This window comes from Bombus fervidus, chromosome 11 (assembly GCF_041682495.2).
Source record: "Bombus fervidus isolate BK054 chromosome 11, iyBomFerv1, whole genome shotgun sequence".
In the NCBI taxonomy this organism is placed as follows: domain Eukaryota; kingdom Metazoa; phylum Arthropoda; class Insecta; order Hymenoptera; family Apidae; genus Bombus; species Bombus fervidus.
The window spans coordinates 3,136,546-3,156,411 of record NC_091527.1 but is presented as its reverse complement, the minus strand read 5'-3'; the positions used below and the strand labels follow the sequence as shown (position 1 = coordinate 3,156,411).

General features: G+C 33.5%; 5 protein-coding genes across 10 annotated transcripts in view; 3 read left to right on the top strand and 2 right to left on the bottom strand.

Moving 5' to 3' along the window:
• Positions 1-10,148, top strand: part of LOC139992458 (neural cell adhesion molecule 2) — a 307,336-nt gene extending 297,188 nt beyond the window's left edge. The window contains exons 11-14 of the mRNA XM_072013305.1: positions 1,572-1,880; positions 2,958-3,284; positions 3,887-4,074; positions 5,289-10,148. Of these exons, the coding sequence (XP_071869406.1) occupies positions 1,572-1,880; positions 2,958-3,284; positions 3,887-4,074; positions 5,289-5,561 (1,097 nt within the window). The 3' untranslated portion in view covers positions 5,562-10,148. The remainder of the gene's footprint in view (positions 1-1,571; positions 1,881-2,957; positions 3,285-3,886; positions 4,075-5,288) is intronic.
• On the bottom strand, positions 10,149-12,031 carry LOC141445854 (uncharacterized). The gene is made up of 3 exons (XM_074111977.1): positions 11,504-12,031; positions 11,221-11,286; positions 10,149-11,103 (listed from the first exon to the last, which is right to left on the bottom strand). Exons 1-3 carry the CDS (start codon positions 11,576-11,578, stop codon positions 10,975-10,977), a joined length of 270 nt encoding a protein of 89 aa, XP_073968078.1. The 5' UTR covers positions 11,579-12,031; the 3' UTR covers positions 10,149-10,974.
• A 126-nt stretch (positions 12,032-12,157) lies between these two features.
• Nup44a (nuclear pore complex protein Nup44A) lies at positions 12,158-15,490 on the bottom strand. Of its 4 annotated transcripts, none has more exons than XM_072013310.1 (7): positions 15,427-15,490; positions 14,694-14,907; positions 14,456-14,612; positions 14,132-14,393; positions 13,824-14,054; positions 13,464-13,751; positions 12,158-12,557 (listed from the first exon to the last, which is right to left on the bottom strand). In XM_072013310.1, the coding sequence occupies exons 2-7, from the start codon at positions 14,802-14,804 to the stop codon at positions 12,380-12,382; spliced, it is 1,227 nt and encodes a 408-aa protein (XP_071869411.1). In that variant the 5' UTR covers positions 14,805-14,907; positions 15,427-15,490; the 3' UTR covers positions 12,158-12,379. The 4 variants fall into 4 exon arrangements, with proteins under 4 accessions (XP_071869411.1, XP_071869409.1, XP_071869410.1 ...); XM_072013308.1 differs by lacking the exon at positions 15,427-15,490 and adding an exon at positions 15,090-15,345; XM_072013309.1 differs by lacking the exon at positions 15,427-15,490 and having other exon boundaries at positions 14,694-14,991.
• Positions 15,491-15,902: 412 nt separating this feature from the next.
• On the top strand, positions 15,903-16,157 carry LOC139992462 (dolichyl-diphosphooligosaccharide--protein glycosyltransferase subunit 4-like). The gene has a single exon (XM_072013315.1). It carries the CDS (start codon positions 15,903-15,905, stop codon positions 16,005-16,007), a length of 105 nt encoding a protein of 34 aa, XP_071869416.1. The 3' UTR covers positions 16,008-16,157.
• Positions 16,158-16,740: 583 nt separating this feature from the next.
• Positions 16,741-19,804, top strand: LOC139992461 (protein PRRC1-like). 3 transcript variants are annotated; one of them, XM_072013314.1, is made up of 5 exons: positions 16,741-17,268; positions 17,686-18,117; positions 18,788-18,890; positions 18,968-19,325; positions 19,395-19,804. In XM_072013314.1, the coding sequence occupies exons 1-5, from the start codon at positions 17,178-17,180 to the stop codon at positions 19,506-19,508; spliced, it is 1,098 nt and encodes a 365-aa protein (XP_071869415.1). In that variant the 5' UTR covers positions 16,741-17,177; the 3' UTR covers positions 19,509-19,804. The 3 variants fall into 3 exon arrangements, with proteins under 3 accessions (XP_071869415.1, XP_071869414.1, XP_071869413.1); XM_072013313.1 differs by having other exon boundaries at positions 16,743-17,268; positions 17,638-18,105; XM_072013312.1 differs by having other exon boundaries at positions 16,745-17,268; positions 17,638-18,117.
• The last annotated feature ends 62 nt before the right edge of the window (positions 19,805-19,866 follow it).

Genomic DNA, 19,866 nt, shown 5'->3' with positions numbered 1-19,866 from the left:
ACAAAATACAACGAATTCGCGGTAAAAGTCTGACTGTCTAATATTTGCATAAAATCACGCCGTCTTTCGTAATCTCGCGAAGCTTTATTTGACGTATAACGCAACCGCGTTACGAAGTTTTCAAATATTTCGCAGATAGCACGTTTATCTTACGTTTAGCGGGAATATGATAATTTGCGAAAAAAGAATTCCTGAGAACGTTTCCTCCGTTTACACAGGCATTATCGAACGTTGTATTCGCGACGTTGTTGCCTCGAAAAACATTTTCATTATTCGGGAATTTTAAGAAGACGCTGGAACAAAGAATGATAGTTGGGAGCTCCGGTAAATAAGTTTAAACAGAACCCACCTCGCATCTTGTTTACGTTGCCATAAAGGAAACGCGTTTCTAGTTGCAGAACGAAACGTAAAGTGCTGCACTCTGTCAATCTAATATATCCCAACGAAATTATTCTTTACCGTGCCACCGTTACACGAACATATCCTCACTCTACCTTTTTTCTTCTATCCGTCTCCTTTTTTTTTTGTATTATTTTTAATTACTCTCCATTAAAGTACACTGTATCTATCTATTGCTTCGCTCCATTTAGCGACATTAAGCACCTTTAATGCAATAGCTTCCTATTCTATCAATAGAGCAGGCTAGAACGAATTTCACCCTTCTTTTGCTCCTACTAATTAATCTCTGAACATAGGCATGAAAATATGTTAGAAAAATGCGATTAACCATTTTTAATGTAGCAAGTAATTAGTTCTGTGGTCTTAAAGAAATGAGAAGATAAATAACTAAATTGCATATACGAGAGAATAAATCGACAAATAGGAGGCTACAGGTTGAAATTTTGTTAATTTCGTCGCTGTCTTAGTAATCTATCTTCACTTGTGAAATCCTCGAACATATCACGAATCTAGCTCGACCCTTAGCGTATCGTCGTCTTTTCAGGCAGTATGGTCTCCTTTTTTTATAAAATTCGAACAATTCGCTCCCAACAAAATAAGAAGCGTGCGCAAGACCATCGCAATGTTGCAAACATAGGCGCCAGATTACTTGCGTTTCATCGTTCAGAGGAATTTTTAAACTTTGACTGTATTACGTTCGAAACGTTCGATTCCCTTCATGTAGAACGGAATAAAAGCTGTCTCGAAGTTATCGTAAAAAACTTTACGACGTGCTCATGATTTCCACACGATCCGTCTCGATAGTTCATGTTGCCCCAAAAAATGTGAAGTGCCTGTTGAAAACAAGATCACTCGAGCTTTTACAGTTAATCGTCCAAATCCTTAAACTCGTGCATCGTTCAACCTGATATAACATACTTTTTCTACTTGAAGTCTTTCGCAAATTCTCTAAAACCCTAAAGGTTGCTCGTGTAAAGGTTCTGGTAGAAGCAAAAGAACAGGAGCAAACAAACGTAAACTATCGAGATTAAAGATAAGTTCTCACGACGACAATTATTTTCGCGTATTACGATCCAGCAATAACAGAAACAATACCAGCATAAAGATGATTTTTTAAGACGCACAATATTGAATGTACTACGTAAAGATTACGTTACCGGTCTCTGTACCAGGTCGACCGGATATGGTTCACAATTGCACTACTTCCAACACATCGACAAACTCGTTCTCGGTGCGATGCGCCGAGGGGTTCAACGGAGGTTTGCCGCAGTCCTTTCTTCTGGAAGTAAGAGAAAGCAACAGCCAAGAATTGCGTGCTAATCTGACATCGATGGTGCCGCGTTTTAGTGTTACTCAGCTGGAGTCAGGCGCCCTTTATCAGGCCTGCATATACGCGTACAACGATAAAGGGCGCAGCGAGGCGATGGTAGTGCAGGCTGGAACCCTCAGGCTACCTGAAAAACAATTAACGTCAGAGTCAGGTGGGTATAAATCATACGTTCTGTGTTATTTTACTTTATTCTCCACCTTTGTCCCTGTAATAGCTTGTCTTTTCTCTTTCTTTTCTTTTCTTTCTTATATTGTATAACAAGTTGCTGATACAGTCTTTCTTGATTCACGGTGTTTTTGAGAATTATGGTGGCTTTCAATGAAGAAACTTTTTGTTTCACGCTTTAAATCCTTTTTAAAATGGGGATTTCTCTACCCAACTGCTTTTTACGATGCTATTTGCATTTTAATCTGTTCATTTATTTGAGAAATTTCGACTTTTATCCGTTTATAGGAAATTCTCGGAACTTTTATAAAATGCTACTTTCATCTTTGCGCAATTGAGCTTAAAGGCTGCACATGATATATTTTACGATCTGCAAGCTCTCCCATATGAAATAAAAGGAAACTGAGCCAAAAATTTTTCGGCGATCCATAACTATGAAAACGAACCTCCCTGGTACCGCGTACGGATAAATGGGACGAATTTGCGAAACGACTTTGAACAAAGAACAAAAGACAGGGCCAGTGGAGAGGATAAATTTCAATTCATGTTCGCAACAAGATCTTTGTACGCGAAATAATTCATCCATCGCAGCGGGAAATTGTTTCATTGTGCCGTGGAACTGGTTCGTTCGCTTTACTGCGTAGATAACTTCGCATCCATTTCGACTAATCGTAATTACTGCTCTCGTCCTTACCCACGTATCTACCTCCTCTTTACTATCCAGAAATTGATAGAATTAAAAGAACGTTAAAATTGGAATCGACATTTGACAACAAATTTTTAATCTTTCCATGTAGAAACTGACAAAATTGAGAACTCTACAATTTTAAGGGAAAATATTGCTCGACCTTAACTTGTAAATGTGAAGTTTATTCCTTTGAAACCCTGCAAGTCATTAAAAAGAGACAACAAACTTTCATTATCACGCCCAAAAACTGACAGAAATGAAAAGCTTAACATTTTAAAAAGAATATTGCGCAATATTAATTTCTAAACGTGAAATCTCTTGTTGTAAGACGTTAAAAAGAAGGAAGAAATTGTACATTTATAACTGTAATTTTAGAGAGACCAAGACAGAATATAAGACTAATGCCGATGGTGAACGTGATGATTGGCGTGGTGGTCGCTCTGGTCATCGTCGCGGCGATAGTGGTGGTCGTACTGAAACTTCAGCACACGCAGGTAGACGAGCAAAGTAAGTCTCAGATGGAGGATCATAGCAAACAAACGAAAACGATCCCTATCCAACGGGAGCTGAGGTTTCGCGAGGGAAGCAGTCTGCTCACGGATGAGAAACATCTTAGCAGTCCGTTCAGGAAACTCGAGAGTAGCGGTGACATAAGCGAAAACGACGAGAAGAATCCAGACATCATACCTCAACAAATCACAGGTTTGTGTGCTTTTATCGATTGATTCAATCAGATCAACTACGTATAAGTTGACTTAAAATTTACAAAACGTTTCTTGCTATAACTCTTCTTTTCTTACCAATTCCGTATATACTTCTCTTTTAAAGTATTAAACACGCTCCTCGACTTTAAACTTTGCAGGATTTTACTTTCATAATTCAAACGTTGTGAGATTAATTTTAATACCAGAGTAGGTGATCAATTAAATTTTTCAAATCAAACAATGAAGATTGAAATTGGCTTTTACGAGGCTAAATCTTATAAATTTATAGGTTCTTTCGTGAAGTTAACAATTTGTTATCGAAGTACCTTAACAGGAAATTTAAAATTGCAAGAATGCACACAACGTGCAAAAATATATGAAACATCCGAAATATAGCACTCGTTGTGATATTTACCGAGCGAAATAAATTTCTGCTTAAATTCCCTCCACTTCATTTAAGTTTACAAAAGCACGACTTTACACAAATATCCTGCAGAAATATTTATCCATTAGAGAATAAACTTGTTTCCACTTCGCTGTAGCAATTAAGGATTAAAGCGAAGTATCTAAAAGCAATTTGAAAATACTATATGTACACAGGCGACGAGCCATCGGAATACCTGAGAAAGAGGCGGCTCGTGTCGACGATCGAAACGTCACCGTCGAGAAGTTTGCTGGAGCACTCGACGGTTACTTCCGTCAGCGGTCACGGCAGTTACGTCGGCTACTGCACCATTCGTAACGGCATGCCGTTGCACGAATTCTCGAATCTGACGAAACATAAAAGCGTAAGTTCAATTTTCACTAATGCGTCCCCTGATTATCCCCAGTTACACGTTCGCTTCTACTCTCTAGTTCCAACTACATATTCCATCCTAAAACTAACTTCCAGCCAGGTGTTTCAACTTTTCCGTTGCTTTAAGCGTCTAGAAAACGAGGCGGGTTTGCGTGGTACATGCGACTGGACAGGATACCATTCTACATACAGAAATAAGGCGAAAATGTAGAACAAAATTGATTCATTTGATGCTTCATTTTCGAGAAAATGAAATTTGAAAATTCATCAAGCACGCGTGTACTGAGTTCTATAATTCTTGATTAAGTATATTCAAACTCAATATTCTCGAAATCGAGGCTTTCAACGAACAAATTTTATTCTACATTTCGTATAATAACCTACGGCCATTCTCATCTAGTCGGGAATTAGTCGAGTTCATATGTGCTTAACAAGCTTTCAAATTCAATTTTCTCGAAAACAAAGCTTCCAACAAAAACATCTCATTTGACGCTCTTAACTTATTTTTGCATATAAAATAATCTATTCTCATTCTGTCATACTCGCCATAGCAATTTCTTTCTGAATGCTTATGCAACCATCTACACAATCAATTTTATACATCTAACGATCAGCTTCGTCTCTAAATGACAGTAGAATAAAACGATCGCAATCCCATCCACCTGTAATGACGATTTCAAACTAAAACATTCGAAAGGCATCGGTCATCTACATTTTGTTCCACATCTTTAACTTGTTGTTGCATATAAAATAATCTACTCGCATCCTGCCATACTCTCCATAGTAATTTCTCTTCGATTGCTTCCACAACTGTCTATATGATCAACTCCATTCATTCTAAATAACCTAAACGAAAATATGATAAAACAATTAATATCCTATCAATTCTTAATGACAATTTCAAACTGAAATGTTCAAAGCGTATCGTTTCATCCTATCATTTACATTTTACTCCACGTTTTTAACTTAGTTTTGCATATGAAATAATCTATTCGCATCCTGCTACACTCTCTATAGTAATTTCTCTCATAATACTCATAGAATCCTCTATATTCTATACTGTATACGTACAATCGACTCTAACGATTAGCTTCGTTCTAAATGACACTACGATAAAACGATTACTATCCCATCCATACTTAATGACCATAATTTCAAACTAAAACATTCAAAAAGCATCGATCACCCAGCACGCATGAACTACAGTTTCAGCCGATAGTGGGCGATGACTATCAAAGCGGCGTTTGCACTTTGCCGAGGCAACACTGGCCGAGTCAAAGCGTTCAATCAATGTCGATGACGATGAGCCCGCCGATACTCTACACTGGTGTCGGTGTCGTCAGCAGAACCTGTCCCAGCGGCACCTTGATGACCAAGGACATGGAAGCGAGGATTCCAGCGCAGTGTTGCATCCAGTCGCAGAAAGATGGCAAGATAAGCACACCGATCGTGATGGCGAAAAGGGAGAGCTCCGTGTGACATTTTTGTCGCTCGCAGACCAGCCACGTGTGAGCAAGCATCGTTCGACGTGTTGTTTCTCGAGCCGCGTATCAATGCCAAAAGTTTTCTGGTAACAGGTACACACAGTTGACGGCATCGTTGTAACGTACGGATGGATAATAAAAGTTGTTCCGTGTCGAACGTGTTCTCTGTTACAGTAATCGGGAGCCACAGACGAGGTACAAAAGGATCGCTGATCCTTCCGATTACACCGAGCAAATCTTTTTACGAATCTAGCGTTATTAATCTTTTTCCTCCTACTATCGTGTATTGTAAGCAAGTAAAAAAATGTATAAATAAAGGTGGAGGGAGGTATAGCCAAATTGAAAATATCAGAAGAATCGTTACCTATTATAACAGGGTACTTCATGAAGATCGTTAATTTTGAGAGACAGATCGAATAGTTAATGGTATTCTTCTTCGACAGTTAACGAGTAAAGAGCATGGTCGTATCATCGATCATTTACGACAAACAGACCCTGTACATTCCTCGACCAAATCAAGCGCATGGTTCGAGAGTCTAGGAGACGTTCGACAGTTGCATGTACGGATGGGATGCGAGCAAAGAATGGAGCTGATACGTACAGATTCGCACGCAAATCGGAAACGAGGCCGGTTGTATTTCGAACGAATTTATTTCCTCTCCAGCGATAGCATCGCGTTTACGTCTCTCTGTTCGATCAAGTGCCCTTTTTACATTGAACGGACGATTCTCGAGCCAGTGTGAATACATTTAAACAAAAGAGAGAAAGAGAAAGAGAGAGAGAGAAAGGGAAGAGAAAAACAAAAAAGGAGGAAAGCGAAAGAGAGAAATGTCGGAGATTACCGTGCGTTGTAAAAGGCGTGCATGTGCAACCAGGAACGAATTATTGATAGAAAATATACTTATACATATGCACGGATTTCGCGCGTGCTGTACATATACCTTGAATACGGAGGATATTTTATACAGATTGCTATAGTATAAAGATGAAACAAATAAAAAAATAGATATAAAAAAGAGATAACAATTTATTCCCACTTTTATTATGGTAAAAAGGGGAAGAAAAGAGAACAATGAGGGAGGAAAAATACACACTGTACAATTCGTTTAGTCGTTGTAAGTATAAATAATGTACATGAGTATAAAAATCGGTCGAGGCAGCCAGAATAACGTAGACTGAGGATGCCCCACGACGTGACGAGATAGGAAAATTAAAACAGTCAATGGGAACAAGAATTTCGTGTGCGTGCGTGTTCGATGTTAAACAGGGGTGGGGGAGGAAAAAAAAGAAACGAGGACACAGAAGACATATCGTTCAGCTTTCCATCACCGAAAAAATTGAAATTAACGACGAGACGTTAGAAACAAGTTGTATCGAGCGCAAAAGGAAGAAAAATGTAGGAAAAAGAAAATTGAAAAAAGAAAGAAGAAAGGAGAACAAACATAAAGAGATCCCCCGTTGCTTTCGTCAGTATGCAGTATTCTGGATTTTATTGTAAAATTACGGTATCTGTATGATGTATAAAGTAACGATTTTCCCTCTGCGTAATGGTTTGAGGTGAAAGAAGACAAAAAGAGGAGGAAGGAAACGAATGGAACCCTGTCTTGCTCTTAAAAATTGTACTATTATCTGTTTCGATACTTGGTAAAAATGTCGAGTTTCTTCTTCCTTCGGAGATCGTCGATATTTATTTATGGTAACTTACATCCAGAAAGTTTGACAAATTTCATTATTACTTTTATTATTTTTTTATTGAAAGAATGAATAAATTCAGCAGAGGAGTAGCAGTTCTTTTTTAACTCGTAATACGTAACTCGTAATATTTCTAATATTATGAAAGACCATACACGATATATTTTACGAGCATCGTTACGAAATTTTCTGACTGTAAGTTATACCATGACGATCGAACGAAAAGGTTAAAGAATATAAGGAATTCTCCATACAAGATTAACTCAAGAATGGTACACTTTGACAAGTGGTAAGGAAAGTGTGTTACGAGCATGGCTTTTATACGCGGATCGCAACTAGAAGCTCGTGAAAGAGGAGAGAGAAAACAAGTGTGTATAGCTTCCTTAATTGTTAAGCTCTTAAAACTGCAGAAGCGAGAAAGAGAAAGCTTTCCGCTTCGCTCTGTAAATGTCTGCACTTATCCCTAATAAACGATAAACACATCTGTGTGTATGCGTATATTTAAACGAAACCAAAGAAAAGATTAGAAGAAGAGAAGAAAAAGACGCGGAAAAAACCTGGACACTCAGTATGTATAAATAATTCGGTGTGACACGGTGATAGGAAATGGCGGACAGTGGTTTTTCACGAGTCACTCGTGTAAATACAATTATCGAAAATTAGACGTTTTCTCAAGTCCTTTAGATGAATGTGTTCTTTCGATCGCTAGTCGTTAAGTTTTATCCTCGAAGTCACGGTGTCTGACTTTAATATTTAAAACGATTTAAAAAAAAAAAGAAGGATGAATATGTCTCGCGCCGAAAGTGAAACGCGCGAATCTCGTTATTTATTATTGCCATTGATGGAATTGATGTTGGCGTATAGCCAGTGTACTAAGGGGAACTCTACTAATCGTTACGAAACGCCTATTTCACCTTGTATTAAACGTTTAACGCTGAAAGGCTGAACAGAAAACAAAAAAAAATCTACACGAATTCATCCCGGCACGATAGTGGCGAGCTAGTATCGTTTCGACGACAAACGATCCCGGGACCTTAACGAGTTTCGCTAGCAGCGCAATAAATCTTCAAAGCAAACTGCCAATAAATCTTTTGATAATTTATTCGAGTACAATTCTCTGTAATTATATCGACGAAACGGTCTAAACCGGACAGTATCGGTATCGACTGGAATTTCTTTTCACCATCATGTTCTATTGTTCGAGAAAACGCGTTACTGTAGCGAAAACAAATCGCTTTCCGTTCCCCTTTTCATTTTTCTTTTTTAAAGTCGACCAACATGTATGCTGCGTTGCTCGGAAAACAGGCATTCCAAGTCGATAACCAAATTAACCAAATGAAGTTTTGCGAATTTTTAACGTAACGTAGTCCTGCGTGTATAACGTCTTTGGTTCGTCGAATCAATACTATTACGATCCTCCTTCTCGAACCCGGTACAGAACATCAAGTCACGAGGCGCCGGCCAGATGGTATCTGCAAGATAATCGTCGTCATTCTGAATGTTAAAGGCGTTTCTTGGTATTGCGCGAAGCTGCTCTTCTAGCGCAGAATCATTTAGTCAGTATGCGAAACATCTTGTGGTCCTCGTGTATGTAAATTATATAAATCGTCGAGACTCGGAAAAGTAGCTCCCTCGAAATGACTGTGTAATACATATATCATTCGTTTAGAAACCTGGTCTTTGTTTCGGTTATTAATTCGTTGTGCTATTTCTAAATGGCAAACACTTGCTTTCGTTTGTAGGAATCGAAATGTGACGAGAAATGAATATTCAAGTTATAAAATACGATTCTCTTGTTGATTTGCACTTAACTGTGTGTTATACATCATGGGAAATAATTCGCCGGCAGTAGAATCCAAAAGGAAGTGATATCTCGAGCAAAGACCAATTAATGACTTTGAATTTTGGGGGAAATCTATCGTAAAAATTCAAATAGGTACACGTGCACTTAATGAACTTTCGATTTGAGTCCACGTGTATTTGGTAAATTTTACGAATAATCAACAAGTTTTTAAGCCATTCACTGCCAAATTTAGAGCATGTTATTCTGAGTGCCAAGATTTTATTTTAAAGAAAACATGGAATTTCATAAAATCTGTATATTATTATATAAATATTATTATGTATAAAATATTACTATATAAAATTTTCGTTTATCCTTTCTAATAATTCCAAACTCAAATTTAGTCCGTCACCAATTGCAATCCATCTAAATTTGTAGCGCAAAGTACGAGATATCTCGTAGTTGGCAGTGAATGAGTTAAACTAAATCTAGCGTAAAAAATCTTTACCTCGGAAACTTTGTACGAGATACCATCTACTTTTCTACACCGCGAATCATATTCCATTCTCTTCCACGAATAATGAATATATTATAAAAGATCTAAGAGATGCTACATTACACGTTGTATGTTACTTTATACCTGTTAAAACGGTAAGATATCCCGTTTAAAATGAAAAATTCGCGTATTATTTGTTAATTAATGTATGAAAATTTGATTGCGTTTTCACAGAGAAATGTTCATTGGAATTCGCGTGACGACCACAAAATATCCAATAATACCGACCAGCGTTTACACACCAATTTGCTTCGTTACTATGTATCTTACAGTAGCCAGGGATAAGAGCCAAAGAAGAAATCTTTTTAGACTAATAAGAGTAAATGAAAGCATCGTTTCAGCCGTATATCGCCTGTACATCTTTAACAATCGAGTCTGACCAGCTGCTTTCGCGAAGGGAAACCAAAAGAAAAAAAAAGTGAAATCATTTGAATGAAGTTTGTATATGTAATTAGTTTAGCGATATCCGACACAAATTTCATGTACCCCATAAAAAGAGACGTTTTTTTGATATTGTAAATACTCTGAAATAAATAATCGTTTTTATTCAATCAATCCTTCTTCTTTCTGTTAATAAAACTTTGCTAGAAATTTATACTATATATAAAAATTTTACTCGTAAATTATCAACAGACAATTAATACAAATGATGTTATTACCTGAATAAAGGTTAATGAATGGAACTGTGGAATATATGTTCAAATACTCTTCAACAGTTAAAATCACAGGGCTTTCTGCATTCAATAAATATTCTAACAACGTACTCTCGGGATAAAGTCGTGTAAGTTTGTCACTCAACGATCTTATAACTTCCTGTATCGGAACTGACTTTTTAAGAAAAAGATTTCTGTTAGTTTTAAAACCGACCAATAAACTTAATCATCGCATATATGAAACGAGCAAACTTCACCTATTAGTTCACTAACAGAAGAACTTACGCGATCGTGATGCGTGTTCGAGATATGATCACACAACATATATACTTTATTGAAACAATTTAACATTTGCTGTTGGATATCATCCAATTCGTATGATTTTAACGGCTGTATCAAAGTAGGTGGTATTATATACGCGTGATACCACCCCGTAAAGAATCTCTGTAAATTCCAATCGAAAAATGTTATTCCCTACCTTTTTGATTTATTGTAAAAGCCTTACTTGATGAACATGATGATAAGTTGGAAGAAAAATTGCTTTTCCTATTTTACAGTCCTCTGTTTGGTTATTGTACAATACTTTGAAATGCCTATAAATTATATCTTCTGGCGCCTATATTAGGAGAATCTATTTTTTAGTTTTAAGTTAGTTTTAAGAGAATCCACTTTTGTTTGTGAAATCGCTAATGTGTCTAACCAAATTCAAATCTTGAAATTTAATTTAAAAATTGAAATTCCATTCACACACCTCTAATGCGTGAACGTAATAATCCGGATAAATCAGAAATAATCCACTGATGGAATTATTCATATTATCTGCTTGCAAGTCCTGTATTATAGATTCCATTTTCTGGAAATTATATTTTTTATACGGATAGTAAAAATACTGTATGATATTACACTATTTCAACGTCTCCTATAATTAATGTGTATGTCATAATCTATACTAACTCTACTAATTTCATACCTTTTCTATACTCGTATCTGTACCAATATATGCTCCGACATACACAACGCGCGTTATATATGAAACCTACAAATAATACAATGTTCTTAAATTGGTCTAGAATGTACAGATTCGAAAATTTGAATCGATGAGAGTAGATGGCGCTTCGGTATGAATTAGTATATTCAAACAACGAGAACACTAACTTATTTGTACTTTGACAAAATGCATAACTGTACTGTTATCTTCATATTCTACGTAAATACACTAAAGGATTAATAATTAAATTAAGTCAGATCTTTACCTTACCAGCAGCACGAAGATTTTTCCTGATGACGTCCAGCAGACTCTTACGAACAGGTTCAGTTACACGTTTCATTGTGTATGGTGATTTAAAGGAATTCTTTTAGCTGTTACTTATAACACAAAACAAAAATGAATAACTTTACGGATACTTTGAGCATATACAGCTATAAAACTGCTTTGAACCGTTAAAATTTCGCGCACGTACTAATCTCGCGACATAGCTACCAAATACTTCGAAGTCAATTGACGGATGTTCGTAACTACTACGTTAATTGTTCAACTATGTTTTAGCTACTTTTTTCAATACTTCTATTTTATTAAGAAATGTCGTTTAATTTAAATAATAAATTAATGAAATAAGGAATTTCTATGTATATAATTAATGTATGCTAGTGCAAGAGTATAATAATTTTTAAAATTTTAGCTTCTAATTTGACCAAGATTGTCTTTCCGATTTATAAATTCAATATTATTTGAATTGAAGAGTTCATCGTATTTTAGTTTAAAGGAAAGTGAACTTCTTTATCTCTATCGTGAATGTATTTTATTTTAATTAAATACGAATATGTCATGTGGTAATAAAAAGTAATGTTCGCTAAAATCAGTCAAAGTGTATATATACAAGTTTCATAACAGTAATACTTACGCATAATTAACTATTGCTGTTTATTACCATATCATTATAATGACGGTAAATACATGTCTGGAAATGTCTTAGTTTTATGAACTCTCCTTAAAATAAAAATATTATTCTCAAGTGCATAAAAGATAGCATATCATATTCTTTGAATTAATTTTTTAAATCATTAAACATAAGAATATAAAATCATTTGTCTTCGCATTTTTTAATGTTACCAAAAATTGAATAGCTGTGTTACTTTTTTGCCTTTGGATACTCTAAGATTGGAGGTGGAGGTGGTGTTGGTTCACTAGGATTTCCCAACCAAACAGATTTACTAAAACGACCTTTTATAACAGGTGCCTGCCATTTATTGCTGCACATAACTGTAACTGTAGGCTTCTCTGCAGTGACAGTTGCTATAGTTACTGCTCTGAAAGTGAAATAAAATTTATTTAAACATTAGTCATCAATATATAATTAAAATATACTATAAACAGAACATAAATCTTGATTAAAATAACAGTAAAAAACTTACTGTAAGGTAATCTACTATTACCAAAAACGTAAAGGAGTTATCAACAATTATTTTCCATTAAGAATTATTTGATACTTCAAGGTAGGTAAAAATAAAAAGGTGTATTGTAATATATATTCAGCATTTATTAATGAAAAAAATACGTTACAAATTGAATGAAATATATGTCTTTTGTAAAATATTTTTCAAAGTGTACATATATAATAATTCAATATTTACAATAATTTTAATGCTGAGCAAAACTATATATATGAGATTAACACACCTAAAATTTGCCATTTAATGAATTTTGTTATATTACAAGATATAAAATACTCTCAATTAATAATCTCTTTAACGATATATTCCTTACTAATTCAAAATAGCAAGGTACCGCTCTTTTTGAAGTAGCAATTTGTTTCAAATGGATATGAATAGACAATAAAGTTATTTTAATAGTTATTATATATAAGATAGGATTTATTATAAATGTTTCTAGTGGAACATACACTTTATACTTATTTTATTCAACAAAAAGATACAAATTACTAAATCAATAAGGTAATGTATGGTGCTATGAAATTAATAGAATTATAATTAATAGAAATCTATTTAACTACTAAAAATAAAAGATGTATAATTTTGTTAAAAAATAAAAGATAATTCTCATGATAGAAATACAAATTCACTATTTCTCACAAAATGTGTGCACATTGTACGAAATAATAAACATGAAACGACTAAGTACATTAAAAAATAAATCATTTTCTCTAATGCCAAGGCACTTGGTTTGGATGACTGATGGAACCCAATTTGTAGTACCTTGTTGTAGAAGATGTTTGTTGTATTCCTATTGAATGATTGGGTGGTGTTGCCGCTGTAGAAGTTTCAGCACTTTGAGCAGAGGTGCCATCACCTTTCAACACAGCAACACATTTCCAATTATTAATATAATTATCTTTCCATAATCGAACGCAACCATCATCTCCCGAACTTGCTAGAATAGTTCCCATAATGTTCCAACACACTCGCCATACAGTAAAATCATGATCAGAGAATTGTGCTGCTACATTAATTTCAAAACGTGATGAACCACTTTGTGCATTATCCCTATATTAATAACATCTTCATATAGTTTCTTATACACTTCATGTTTGTACGAATTTTAAAACTTATACTCACACCATAGGTTTTAATATAATTATTTGCACATCTTTTGATGCAATGGCTAATGTGTGAAAACTTCTACCTAAATTTGGAGCAAATGCTATATCATGAATAGGATCTATAATATTTAATGTTTGAGTTTTTGTCCATCTTCTACTACTTTCAGAATATTCATATATAAAAACTTTTCCCTCGGATGATGGATTTGGATCATCACTTCCAACTGCTATCATTGGATGATGTAACCTAATGTGAAATAATGGAATATTTGACACCTATATCTATAACACATATTATAGGAATTCAGTAGCAATTTATTATACCTTGAGAGAGATGGATTCCATGAAAGACAACTGCATTGAAGTTTACAACTAATATCATGTTGCAGAGTCCATTGACTTAGATTCATAACATCAGGTGCTTCATATATCCTAATTACACCATCTTCACTACATGTAGCTAACAAAAGTCCTAAAGTTTTAGGTGCAAATTTCACATCTGTAACAGACTTTCTGGAATCTACTAAGTTCGTTCTCCTAACCCAATGTCTCATGCCACGTTCTCCTGGTCCTGATCCTTCTCCAACTAAGTAAAATTAATAACATATTTATTTGTTTATTAATTAATTGCAAAAATAATAGTTCTACCTATCTCTTCCCATACAGCTGCTGTCCTATCAAAAGAGCATGTTGCTAGAACTTGACCGAACTCTGGATGTGCCCATGTTACTTTCCACACAGACCCACTATGTGCTTTCCAAGATGCAGATAAATGCCAATTTCCATGTTCGTCTTCATCCCAGACCTATACAAATTTCATAATCCTCATATATGACTATGATAACGTTGCGTGTATGAATACAAACGACAAGAGTATAAATCTCACTTTCACATATTGATCACTAGAACATGTTGCCATTCGTTGTCCATAAAAATCATAAGCAATATCATGAATCAAGTCTTTATGTTCCGCATTGATACTGTGTGCTTCGAACATCTTTGATACGTTTTAGTATTACAGAATAAAATAATATCCAGTAAATATTTATGCGTGCATCGATACACGTAGAGGTTAGGAGATAAAAACTTGGGAAACTTTCCTATAAAAAGAGTCCACTGTCAAAATATCGGAAAACTAAATTCTTATAATTCAATATTTTATAAACATCAAAATTATATAAACATTATAATTCCAATTCACTAACTTTTTTACAATATTTATTTAGCGTGTTTGAATTAGGAAGGAGGAAAAATACTGTACAATACAAGTAATATTACTAACATTCTTTACAACTACTTTAAGCACATAAAGAAAAAATACATTTAAAATTTTTGTAATAGTATGATTAATGCTAAATCAATCGAAAACCTTTTCTCTTATTTCTTAAGCTTTGCGTTTTCGGTATATTATTTGAATGAATTTCAATGAACCGGTGCATAAAAGCACACTGTCACTAGTATAGTGAATCAACATATTGTCTTTTGTCGTGTATATTGTTAATGTATTTAAAAATACTTAAAAATTGACTAAGTATATTTGCTACGCTAATGAAACATAACAACATATCATAATAATTGTAAATATATTCTAGAAAAAATTGGAATAATCGCGCGCTCACGTATTATCAGATAGGAGATTTCCTTTTTGGTATTATATTGCTAGTTATATTTAGCTCTCACTAGTAATATCTGGTAATATTAATTTAAGATATATATAATATATAATACATACTAATAATATGTATTTATCAATCCATTTTTCAAACACAACATAGAATACCATATATTTTATAATATTTTGTCATTTTATATTTTTATCTCATAGATATCGACAAGCAAGTCTTTCGAAAAATTCTGTTACAGGTAAAGAGATTCATGACTACAACTCTGTGATACATAATCATCGAGTTGTAGAGTATAACGTGTCAAACCACGTATGTCATTTAAATATATTGAACTGTGTATTGTAAAATAACTTTTCAAGGTAATTATTTATTAATTTGTCCTTTAAGTATATTTTTTTGTTTAATTTTAAACATTTTTCTCATTAAATCAAAGATATAAACCGGTAAGAGTTAATCTCATAACCTTTCAGATGATCACAGATGTACAGTTAGCTGTATTCTGCAACATTCTTGGAGCAACATTATTTTGCTTAGTATTTCTCTTTCACTACGTATATGCTAATTATTCGAAGTAAAGGAGTAATATGTTGCTGAACATAACCTTAATCCGCTTCATCAAACACTAATCATATATTGATACATTATGTATTGTTTTTAATATTGATAAATATGGTTACTTAAAGTAAATGATATCATGTTGATAAATATATTGTTTATAAAATAAATTTTTATTTTCTTCATTCCTTGCATAAATAACATGTAAAACATATACTAATTGTAAAATAAACATTAATGAGTATATAATCAGTAAAATATGTGTAATATAATCAGTAACTATGATAATATATTTTTTCTTTTTTTAATCATAAATGTATAACCTCAGCTGTGCTTCGGTTTAGAAAACACAAAATTATTGACTTCTTTTATACATTATGATAGTTTTCGACATGTGGAATCCAAAAATGCAAGTCTTAACTTTAGGACTCCAGTGGTTCAAGAATTATGTGTATATAAAATCGAGTGTTTTTAGCGTATTTTTAGCATATGCGTTACTTTGACACCATGTTGGCTTCTATGCATGATTGGTCCAATAACTGGAGTCGCTGTGCGCATACAAATGAAAGTGAGTGCATTTGCGGCGGGATTTTAAATCGTGAGTCGTGAGTATTGGATTAAGTTTGGGCAGGTTTAGGTTATGCTCCACTCTTCTACAGCCGTTACGCTAGTATAAGCTAATATTCGACGAAAGACAATACTCATCTGTACCCGTAATACGGATTAATCGATAATGGATAGAAGTAATATAGCGTCATGCTAACCTATAAAATACGCTAAAAATGCTCAATTTTACGTACGGATAACTCTTGAATCGCTTGATTTCTAAAGTTAAGACTTGCATTTTTGGATCCTACGCATCGAAAACTATCAAATAACAAAAAAAGCCAGTAATTTTATATTCCCTAAACCGAAGTTAAACCGTAACTTCTAATTAAATAAAATTTTCATTCACTCAAATAAAGTAAATAATAGATATAAGATATAGGAATATATGTGAATATGTATACATGTAGACTAGTTCCTATCTTCAGACTGTTTCAAAATGATGAAGTTGGTCACTTGCAGCTCATAATTGTACATAGTCAATCCATGTACATATTATGTCTCTTGCATACATAGCTGCGTATAGAAAATTCACAATATAGTTTTGGACATTTAACGTGTAAATTAAGAAAAGTTAATCAACAATGACTGACGATTCCAATGGAGAATCCACATTCGAATTTGTCGAAAGAAGGACAGATGAATCGTCTACATCTGGAGAAATCGTAAAAACAGGTAAGAATGTAAGGCAAAACATAAACACCTGCGTATCTGTCAAATTCCTTCGCAAGTAAAAAGATTTATGTTCACTCTAATTAGCTGCTAGATTTCCGTGTAGTGCAAAAGATTCTAGAAGAAAACTATAAAAAATTAATTCTTGAGAAATATAACAAACATAAAAATATTATAACATAAAATGAATATAATTATATATCTTATGGCAAAACATTCTATGATATATTATTTAAACGAACAATAAATTTTATTTGGTAAATAGGACAAAAATAACATTACTTGATGAAGGTTTTTTTATTTATTTAGATACATTAATGTATCAGGACAATGTGTCATTTATATAAATAATATAAATAATGTAATTTCCAGATTCTTTTAGCAGTTTGTCTTCATCAACATCTTTATTAATGCCATTAGGTGTGTCAACATCTACAGGAAATTTGTTATCAAATGTACCACCACCTAGTGCATTGCCTATTTTTATTTCAAACCCTGGAACACTGTTATCAGAAAGGCCTAATAATTTAGAATCATCTTCACAAAAGAAACTTCATGAACAGGAACCTAATAAATCAATGTTAAATACTGTTATTCAATCTAAACCATTACAGCAAGAAACACATCAAGTAATTACAACTCCTATTGTTACTCCGTCCATACAAAATGTACAAACTACAGTGCCATCAGAAAATATAATCCAGGATTCAGGAATGGTTGGAGGTGGTCTACTATCATGGGTTAAAGAAACAGTAGTAAATAGTAATGTATTAAGCAAAGTTGCAGAAAAAGCAAAGAACAGTGTTAATACTATGATCACAACATTAGATCCTCAGATGCGTGAGTTCATTTGTAAGTAAGAAAGCTACTAATCCTGACATGCAAGTAAAAGCAATTTAATCCTTTTCTATTTTGTAAATTTCTTGATCATTTCTCCTTGCTTGAGTGTTTTGTTAATTTCCTATCTAAATGTATGTCATTGTATCTATTAGATTATATTATTGCATCATATCTGAAAGGAACATATATATGTACTGTGTTATTTTTGGATGATCTAAAAACCAAACTTAATTTAGTGAACTGTGCTGTGTGCTGTTTATCTGTCATTTACAAAATATTTTTCCTCCTTATTTTTCATTTATTAAGTAGCTGAAATTATAACATTTGTATATGTGAAATAGTATTCCAAATCACACATAAAATAGAGTGATTGTACAATTTGCATTACAAATTAAGTGATAATTTAAAATAGTAATTAAAGTAACTTTATAAGTAAAATTTTCATTAACATATGCCTATGCACAGTGTTGTGAAGAAGTAATTATTGAAAACAACTTGTAATAATACAAAGAAGTACGTTCTATTTCATTGTGTTTTAATAAAATGGCAATTAAAATTTGAGGAAAAATATATAGATTCCACACTATTTATATGTGAATGTAAATAGCAACATCGTGACTGTGCAACATGTTAGTTCATTTACAAACATATATGCAGGCTCTGTGGAAAATATACTTTTCAGATTCTGGTGGTGATATGGAGATTGTAGTTGCATCAGACAAAGATGTTAAAATAAGTTCTGTTCGTCAGGCTTTCCAAACAGTTTTTGGGAAGGCAACAGTAACGTGAGTAATAATTATGAATTGTATTCATTTAATTCTATACTGCTATATTTTCATTAAAAGAGTTGATTATTTTGTAGTGGTATATCAGTGGAAAGTTCAGCTGTAGCTGCTCAACCAGTTGGTTTTGCTGCTGGTGTGAAAGGAGCAGAAGAAAGAATTAATTCTGCTCGAAATATTCCGACTCTTCCAAAAGATATACCTATAATTGCAGTAGAAAATTTTCTGTTAGAAGTTGGTGAAGATAAATGGTATGATTTAGGGGTGATACTTCTTAATGATCCGAAACGTAATGTGAATTTGCAAACGTTCACTCAAATGACTCCAGTGCCAAGTCAAATAGTAACAATGGCACAAGAAGCCACACCTGAAGATTATCCTCTTAAATGGTCTGGATTATCAGTTACTGTTGGTAGTTTAATGGCAAACAGTTTACAGGTTGGTATAAATAAAGTAAGCACGGTAATTGTATAATTACAATTCTAAAAAAGTAATATATCTTTGAAGGTTTCTCACAATGAATGGCATCATGCACTTACAGGAATTTCCAGAAGAGACATTATACTTTTAGCAGCTCAATCACTAGCTGGCATCTACAAAAACACAATTAATCCCATCTAAATTTTTATGAAAAATACATCGATGCAATTTATCAATGAATTGCGTTTTTGTAAATGCAACCATAATAATTTATAGAGTAACTTGAATCAATTATCAAAATTTATTTCTTAGACTTACTTTTTACGAGTAGCTAACATTTCATCACATTGTTGAAACAAAGATCCAATTCAATTAACGTGACATACTTATTAAATTAATATTTATAAATTAAGAAAATGTATTTTAATTATATGTGGTAATATGTACAAAAAATTAATGCAATGAAGTCGAAATATATCAAAAAAATAGGTTTGGTATGTTGAATGTGATTATTTCATCACATATGAATTATTAATATTAGATGTATTGACACTATAGT